The 9424-nt window shown below is 52.9% G+C and overlaps 1 protein-coding gene across 1 annotated transcript in view; it reads left to right on the top strand.

Moving 5' to 3' along the window:
* The first annotated feature begins 3143 nt into the window (after positions 1–3143).
* Positions 3144–9424, top strand: part of PFKP (phosphofructokinase, platelet) — a 52146-nt gene continuing 45865 nt past the window's right edge. The window contains exon 1 of the mRNA XM_052651197.1: positions 3144–3271. Coding sequence (XP_052507157.1) covers positions 3157–3271 — 115 coding nt within the window. The 5' untranslated portion in view covers positions 3144–3156. The remainder of the gene's footprint in view (positions 3272–9424) is intronic.

Below are 9424 nucleotides of genomic sequence, written 5' to 3'. Positions count from 1 at the left end.
TGGCTTTCTTTCCATTTTTTTCCCCCAGTGTCTGGATATTGACTCTAATTGGTCCAGGACAACATGGTTCTGCGTCAAGGTCTTGGAAAGCATCCAACTGTTTTATATATAATTTAAAGTTTATCTGCTGGACATAAAGCAGAATTATTTTTAAGTTTGGACAAGGACACTGAAAGACAACTGTACAGCGGGGGAGGGACAGGGGTTGAAGGCAGCATTTCCTTGTTTAGCAAGCCGTTTCATTTAATCTTCGACTTTCCCAAGTCTAGGGGAGAAGTGGCAAGAAGATGAGGCACCAGGAAAACGGCAGATGGTGGTGGAGCTGTGGCTGTAGATTAGCTCGGAATTGGCTCTGGGGCGGGGACAGAAGGGAGTTGCTAAGATGAGGGATCAGAGGAGAATCGGGACCCCGGCGACACCTCTGCAGCCTCTGAGACCCCAAGCAGAGGGCCCAGCAAAACCCTCCTGCACGCCCTCTCTGGGATGATAAACGTGTGATATAAGTGGTCATATAAGCCACAGAAGCTCAGGGTAATTTTTTAGGCAGCAGTGGAGAACCAGCACATTGGAGATAAGCTGTGGCCTCAACATGGCATGTGATTTTCCCTCTTGTATCAGAGAAGCCTCTTCTAAGGCCAAACAACCAAAAAAAAAAAAACACACACACACACACACACACACACAAAAACCACCACCAGCTGAAGAAATACTAAAATAAACACTGCAAAAGAAAAAGAAGGGAGAGATGGCTGTGTCTTTCCATAGACTGTGTGCATGCTAAGTCACGTCCGACTCTTTGCAACCCTATGGACTGTAGCCCACCAGACTTCTGTCTGTGGGATTCTCCAGGTAAAAATACTGGAGAGGGTGCCATGCCCTTTTCCAGGGGATCTTCCCAACCCAGGGATGGAACTAGAGTCTTTTATATCTCCTGCATTGGCAGAGGGGGTCTTTACCACTGCATAGTGTGGGAAGTCCCATAATAAGCAGAAGGAAAATAAAATATCTAAATTTACATATGCATGTGTGCGCACGCATACACACAGTTTAATGGTATTTCTGATCTCCTTCTTCATTTATTAACATATCCTAAATACACTTCCATGTAAATGGATTTGTCTTCATAATCATACCAGCAATAGAAGGCCATGTGTATATTTGCATTAAAATGTACTTAACCCATTGATTGGACTCTTAGTTTGCATCTATTATTTTTTACTGGGTTGGCCAAAAAGTTCATTCAGGTTTTTCCATACCATCTTACAAACTGTTTGGCCAACTCAATACATTACAGACAACTCAATGACAAATGGCCAATCCTCTAAATTACAAAAATGTCAATTTTATAAGAATATAAAGATTTTGGGGCTAAAATTCAAAGTGCAGAATGCTCCAGCAAGGGGTGGATGATTCTGGAGCACAAATCCTGGAGAGGGAAAACCTTTGGCTGGAGAAACATGAACCTGGCTCGCGGGCCAGGACAGTGAAGGGCAGCCTCCCGATGCCCAATATCTTCTCAGTATCGCTGCTCAGTTTCACTCTGCGGAGCAGGTGCCCTCAGACTCTGCAGTCATCAGAATGTGCTGTGACTTGTTGAAAATACATCTTTTCAAGCAGCATTCCCAGAAACTGGGCTTCTGCGGTTCTGGTGGAGCGGGGAAAAACCAGGCCAGGTGATTCCAATGACCACGGGGGGTTTAGAAGTTGCTCCATCACTTCTGGTCCAGGGTAGAGATCAGAAGTCTGGCCTTGTTCATGACAGGTATTTGTATCTTTTCTGCAAAAAAACTGTGATGCTCAGAGCGAGGACAGGAGGATAAGGCAAGCGCCAGATAGAAGTGCATAGCGCACACACCGCTCTGTCCAGGGCAGCCAGGAGTAAACCACTGTCAGGCTGCTCCGGGTGGACGGGACGGCCTTGACGCACATCTGCTGCGCAAGTAGTAAGGGGATACCGTGCGGTCCCCACAAGGGACTGATGATGCGGCCGCTTATGAAACTCTTTTTCTGGGGGTGATTATACCCCAAGCTCAGCGCTGTGCGCTCCGAAAGACTGCGCATCCGTCTGCACCCGCGGCAGGAACCGACAGGGACCAAGCTCCCTGTTCATCCATCACCCAGCGGACCAGACACTAGCGCATCGGTCCGGGAGTGCCGGGCGGGGCAGCGAACATCCGGCCGGCGACCCCGGACACCGCGGCTTGGGTCTTATCGCCTCGCCAGGACCTTCCTGCCCTTCCCCCGCCCCTTCCCTTCCAGCGCCCAGCCCGGCGCCAGCGGTGGCCAGAGTCCCCGCGCGTCCTCCACGACCCCAGTCCGCCTCCTCGTCTTGCGGCCAGAGCCACTGTGGGGACGGAGCCCGCGCTTCTTCCTCGCCAGCAGGCGACGCCCACCGACTCGACGATCCGGAGGCCGGAGGAAAGGCTGGGGAGCCCGGGCCCCGAGAGCCACCCGGGCAGGAACCCTGTGGGAACGGGCGCGCGCCTCGGCGACGGTTCGGGCCCCGCAACCGCCAGTGACCCGGTGCCCCACGTGCGGCGCCCCGCACCCCCACCCGGCCTCCTGGGCTTCCCCTGCGGGATGCTCTAGCCCACCTGCCGCGTTCCCGCGACCACGGTGACCCCGCCCACCTATAGTTCCTCCTTGCCCCCCACACCCTCCCGTCGCCGGGACTCCCCCTCCCAGTCCGCCCACCTCGTGGCCAACACTCCGGAGGTGCTCTCCCTTCGGCCTACCAGGGATGCTCCGCCCACCTGCGGGCTGTCCCCTCCCACCTGCGGGCGGTCCCCTCCCTCCTGCGGGCTGTCCCCTCCCACCTGCGGGCTGTCCCCTCCCACCTGCGGGCGGTCCCCTCCCTCCGAGGCGCTTCCGGCTCGTAAAACTCCTCCCATCTGCGATGCACTCCGCACCCCCCAACCATGTGGCTCGCCCTGGAGTGGTCCTTCCTGCCGACCAGGCTCCCCTGCCCCCGGAGCTCCCCTCAATCAGGCGCCCGCAGCCCCGCCCGCGCCACCGCCCCCGCGTCCCCGCGCCCGCCCCAGGCCGCCCATTGGCGCGCGCCGCGCGGGCGTGGCCGGCGGTTCCCGTGGCGGCGGCGCGGGCGGGGCGCAGTGCCTACTGAGCGCCCTCCAGAGCGCGGTCTCCGGCCTGTTCACGATGGACGGCCACGACAGCCCTCAGACCCCCAAGGGCTCCTTCCGAAAGTTCCTGGAGCAACTCTCCGGGGCCGGCAAGGCCATCGGCGTGCTGACCAGCGGCGGGGATGCCCAAGGTGCGCCACCGGGTCCCCGGTCCCGGGCTGGAGGCTCAGGGAGGGGACCAGTGAGAAGGGAGGTGGGGGTGCCGGGGAGAAAGGATGGGGGTGCCGGGGAGAAGGGACGCCAGAGAAAGGATGAGGTGTTAGGGAGAAGGGATGGGGGGCCCGAGAGGAGCAAGGAGGAGAGGGGCACCAGGAGTAAGTGACGGTGGGGAGAAGCCCGGCGCCCGGGAACCTCGGAGGTGCTTTCCCAGGGCCGGAGCCAGTGCGGCCTCGGAAGGAGTCACTGCGCGACCCGCGTGGAGAGTGCGGGGGTCCCTTACCCGGAAGGTCAGTTTTCCACCTCCACGTTTATTTCCTAAATTACGAGTAGCGACAGGGTCGCCTGGACTCCGTTCGGAGGTCCCTCCGCTTCCGCGAGGCGGGATGAAGCCGGACTCTACTCCAAGGCTTGGCTACAGCGCGGCCACTTCTGATGCCGCTGCGGCCGCCCTGGCTCCATCCCAGACTCCCCACACCTGGGGTCGCGAGGAAGACCGCTGCGTCCCCGCGACGCGTCTGCAGCCCCACTACCCCCGCGCGGCGCGGGCGGGGTCCCCGCTGCTGTCCCGCGGCGCGCGGCGGCGAACGCACGGGATCCCTGCCCGGGTAGCCGGGCCAACCGGCACCGCCTCGCGTTTCCGCTGGGAGATTTTAAAAACGGTTTTCCGCCGCTCTCATCTCCTGTCTCCTTCCGGCTCATCACCAAACCGAAAACCGAAGCGGGTCACTAGGCCCTCCCCGCCAGCCTCCCCTGGATGGGAAGGACCAGGAAGCGGGGACTCCGGGGTGTTGCCAGCGCCGGGAGAGCGGTCTCGGGCGCCGCCCTCCACCCGCGAGCCTGGAAGCTGGTCTCGGAGGAAATGGGGCCCCAAGGTTGGGGCCCGCGGACAACCGAAGCAGAGATGGCACGACCGCGCCCCTAGCGCCGGGCGCACGTGGGGGCCCGGGGATTCCTGATCCTCGTAGATTCCCGGGTGGGGCGAGCCAACCGCTAGAAAGGAGCGGGGTGCTGCCCATGTGCTCGGAACCTGGAGGACCGCAGGCCAGAGACGCCTCCCGTGCCAGCTTCTGGCGTTTCTTTTACCCCCTTCCTACTGTCTAGATGAGCTGAAAGGCCCCGATGCCTCGTTCTCACCTCATCTCACCACGCGCGGTGCAGGGATGCTTAAGTGGCTGGCCGGCGCCCTAGCCTCCGCCCACGCGGCTGGTGACCTTCTCTTCGCCCTTGAGAGGGGCGGGCCGGGAGGGGGGTGCTGCAGGTGGGGAGCTGTGGCCGAAGCCCCGCCTGCCCCGCGCGTGTACGTGATGCAGGGCCCGTCGCCGCCCGTGCGCCCTGCGCCCCGACCCCGGACACCCGGCGCCGTGCACCGGCAGGAGGCCAGGGGACCCCGGGTCCCTGGAGAGCCCCTCCCTGTCCTGTTGAAGGTGGTGTGCGCCGCATCTGTCACCACCCCCGCCCCACAAGCCGGCTGAGCCCGAGCAGGCTGGTCTAATTTGGTATTCTAGTAAAGTGGCCCCAGTGAAGAGAGAAAACGTGATACAGCAAAGACTGGGGGCGGGGAAATGGCAGAGTGAAACTGATGACATAGCCCACGTTACTTACCTGCTGTGCTGGATTGGGTCCCAGCCGAGTCGCTGATGGGCTAAGAGGGGCTTCCCGGTCAATGTGCTTCAAAAAGCACCTGCGTCCGGAGACGTGGGCTACCCAAGTTAGGAAGCATCCTGAGTGACTCTTACCATGGGCTTGGAAAAAGAATAAAATGCTGGCACAGAAAAAGGAACTGGTCTCTTAATCCTCCAGCTTTCAAGGTCAGAGTTGCAAAGTCATTTAGAATTAAGGTGCTGTGTCTGTTCAAAAAAAATGTAGGTCATTCACTTGAATCCTTTTCCATAAATTTGCTCAGCTGCCTGGTAGCTGGTGTAAAGGCAATTGAGGTGATGACGCAATAGACAGAATCAGCATTTTCTCTGCTACATACCTGCTACTTATCTCTGTCACTTGTGAGCAGTTATGAATAATAGAGGTCAGTAAGTCCACACCTCTTCTCAGTGGAAAAGCATACTTTGAGAATCAGAATTATATGACAAGGTCAGACGGCTTGGTCGGTGTATGGTCAGGTTGATGGGAGTTGTCCTGATGCCCTGAACTGGCTCCTCTGGGTGGTCTCTGCTGGAGAGCCCCCGGTGGCCTGACGTTTGGGCATCTTCCTTGGGGCAGAGCTGAGACTGTTGTCTGTTTCTTCTTGGACTTCATGCCAAGTGCCACCTCCTGTTTGATCCTATCTGGGACCTGAGTGAACAGGGGCATGCATTTCTTTCTGAGAAAGCTCGCCTCACTATGTGCACCAGGGGGCTGGTCTCCGAGGTAGCGGACTTAAGCTCCTTGAGGAGGTGATTTCTAGAGATGATGTCACTCCCCCGTGCTCTGCTGTTTTGTCTTGACTCTGTATGATATCCATGCTTGATTTTCCCTAAGATAAGAGAGGTTTGCTCGAAGCTAAAGACCAAGGAGAATAACCACAAGTCTTAATTTCAGGATAGTTTTCTACTAAGATTGAAACAAAGATAAAATTTCATGTGGAGAAGGCTATAGCTGCTGGTTCCTGGGCACAGTTCATGTCCTAGGAGCTTTGTGGTTTTCATCTCCAGGCCTGATTACCGTCTTGGTTTTGGAGGTAGGGAGAGAAGTAACCTTTTTAAGGTTACAGGCTCTTAGGTGGCCCTTGGAAGGATTTAAACCAAGTTCCGTCTCAATCCCAAATGTTTTCCAGTAAGCCCTGCTCTTAAGACTGTAACATCTAATTAATACTCAGAAGCCAAGTTTGCTCAAAATTATACAGGTGATTTTTTTTTCATAACACCAGACTTTTCATTAGTAAGGCAAGTGGCATTTTTCTTTCTATTTTGCAGATTATGAAGAAGTAATTTATTTGCCACAAGTAAAAATATTTTCCCTCAAATTAGAAAGAAGTATTTTTTTAAAAATTTCCCTCAGATTAGAAACAAAAGAAGTTAAAAATTTTAAAAGACTCAAATGGAGTTTAAGACTGTGCTTTAACAAAGTACATTGGAAGACAGGATCACTGTGTGAAATTTCTCTTACTAAAAATATATAAACTACTTAATTGGTATAAAATGTTTTAATGATTTCCTGATGAAATTAATGAAGAAGTAAACTGTAGTCATCTAAAGGAAATAACCTAAAATTTCAGATAGATACTTAAACATGAGACTAACTGCCCTGCTTACCAGTCAAAAGAGAAGGATATTACATAGATGATACACATGATTTTTAAGCAGCTTTGCAAGTAGAACATAAAATCCATTTGTCCAATGAGAGCATCAGGGTGGCTAAATTGACATCACAACTGAGACTAAAGTGTTGAAGCGCTTATTTCCAATGGAATTTATATTATATGATTGTTGAACAAAACGAAAATCCTCCAGTTATATTCCTGACTCCCCCAGCCCTGGCCACAGAGGAAGACTATTTCTAAGGCTAATTATTATTATTTTCATTCTTTGGATTGCTTTTATTGTCACAAGGTATGTCTGCAAATTTCAGCTGATTTTCACTTTAACCTACAATAAGTTTCAGGTCAGTGCACAGACTTACCCTAACAAGGTACCCACTGCTGAAGCAAGACTGTGTCATATGCCGAAAATGACTCCTTGCCTTAGACTCAAATTGAGGGCTTCTGGAGGGCCCGGTATGATGAAAGTGCAGAGAAATGGACCTACAGGGTAGACTGAACAGGAAGACTGAGTCCTTTTTGACCTATAGCAAAGTAAGCCAGTGTTTACAGAAAGCTGATGGAAATCAACCCTGAATATTTATTGGAAGGACTGATGCTGAAGCTGAGGCTCCAATACTTTGGCCACCTGATGCAAAGAGCTGACTCACTGGAAAAGACCCTGATGCTGGGAAAAATTGAGGGCAGGAGAAGAGAGCGGCAGGATGAGATGGTTGGATGGCATCACCGACTCAGTGGACATGAGTGTGAGCAAACTCTGAGATAGTGAAGGACAGGGAAGCCTGCGTGCTGCAGTCCATGGGGTGGAAAAGAGTTGGAAAGGACTTAGCGACTGAACAACAACAACATGTAGATGGAGTCTGTATAAGCCTTCATACTAACAGGAGGGCTAGCCATAAAAAAAAAAAGAACAAAATAATGCCATTTGCAGCGCAACAGATGGACCTGGAGATTATCATACTAAGCACGGCTTTGTGACCGAACAAGTCAGACAGAGAAAGACAAATAAACAATATTACTCGTGTGGAATCTAATTTTTTAAAAAAATACAGAAATGAACTTATTTACAAAACAGAAACAGACCCACAGATTTCAAAAACAAATTTATGGTGCCCAAAGGGGAAACGAGGGGGGCGGGTAATAAATTAGGAGTTTGGGATTAACATACACACACTGCTGCTGCTGCTGCTGCTGCTGCTGCTGCTGCTGCTGCTGCTGCTGCGTCACTTCAGTTGTGTCTGACTCTGTGCGACCACATAGACGGCAGCCCACGAGGCTCCCCCGTCCCTGGGATTCTCCAGGCAAGAACACTGGAGTGGGTTGCCATTTCCTTCTCCAATGCATGAAAATGAAAAGTGAAAGTGAAGTTGTGTCCGACTCTTCGCGACCCCATGGACTGCAGCCTACCAGGCTCCTCCATCCATGGGATTTTCCAGGCAAGAGTACTGGAGTGGGGTACCATTGCCTTCTCTGATACACGCACTACTATATATAAAATAGATGACCAACAAGAACCTGCTCTATAGCTCAGGGAACTTTACTCAATATTCTGTAATAATCTGTAAAGAAAGAGAGTCTGAAAAGAAGTGGAGATATGTATATGTGTAACTGAATCACTTTGCTGTGCACCTGAAACAAAACACTATAAATCAACTATACTCCAATAAAATTTTAAAAAAAGAGAGAGCAACTAACATTTAGTGATCATTTGCTTAGCAGTAGCCACCAGTGCTTCCATGCAGTAACTCATATGTTTCACACACAAGCAAGTGAGCTCTGAGATGAGCTGGCTGGGCCAAGTGGCTACAGTGGAAGTGGTGGCCCAGGACGTGTGTCCATTCACCAGGGTGTTTCTGTGCCCAGGGCAGTACTGGGGGCACCTGGCAGGTACCCAGATGTTTGTTGAATCTCCCTCCTGGAACCTCACCTAGAATGGACTGCTTCCTTCTGCAAGATGGAGGTGACTAGTCTGTCTGTCTTTTCTCATGAAGTCATTTTGATGAATTAAGCCTTCAGTAATCAAATGCACTTTTTTTTTTTTTTTGGTACCTTGCCACGTGGCTTGCAGGATCTTAGTTCAACCTGGGATTGAACCCAGGTCCTGCACAGTGAAAGCCTGGGATCCTAACCACTAGGCTACCACATGTGTCCTAAGTCACTTCAGTCGTGTCTGACTCTTTGTGACTCCGTGGACTGTAGCCCGCCAGGCTCCTTTGTCCATGGGATTCTCCAGTCAAGTACTGGAGTGGGTTGCCATGCCCTCCTCCAGGGGATCTTCCTGACCCAGGGATTGAACCGGTGTCTCCTGCCGCTCCTGCACTGTAGGCAGATTCTTACTGCTGAGCCATGGGGGAAGCCCACTAGGCTAGCAGGTCCACCATCGTGTCAGTGGATTGCCCAGCAGTGCCGGCAGAGAGAAGACACCCATCCGTGTGTCCTGGATGGACAGACAGTCGACACCCCTCAGGGATTTGTACCACTGGTGTCTGACACAGGGCTCGATGATTGGACATGGCAGGGTGCTGAGAAGGCGAGGTTGGTAATTGGTCACAGGGACACTTTCTCCTGTGGACTGTTTGTCCTTCCCACACCTGATTTACTAAAACAGGGGAGCTTTGTAGAGGGCTGCAGTAGCAAGTGGAGAAGGCAATGGCACCCCACTCCAGTACTATTGCCTGGAAAATCCCATGGACGGAGGAGCCTGGTAGGCTGCAGTCCAATGGGGTCACTAAGAGTCAGATACGACTGAGCCACTTCACTTTCACTTTTCACTTTCATGCATTGGAGAAGGAAATGGCAACCCACTCCAGTGTTCTTGCCTGGAGAATCCCAGGGACGGGGGAGCCTGGTGGGCTGCTGTCTATGGGGTCAC

Source organism: Budorcas taxicolor, chromosome 13 (genome assembly GCF_023091745.1).
Source record: "Budorcas taxicolor isolate Tak-1 chromosome 13, Takin1.1, whole genome shotgun sequence".
NCBI lineage: Eukaryota > Metazoa > Chordata > Mammalia > Artiodactyla > Bovidae > Budorcas > Budorcas taxicolor.
Note: the sequence above shows the minus strand (reverse complement) of the source record. Positions and strands in the feature narration are given on the sequence as shown.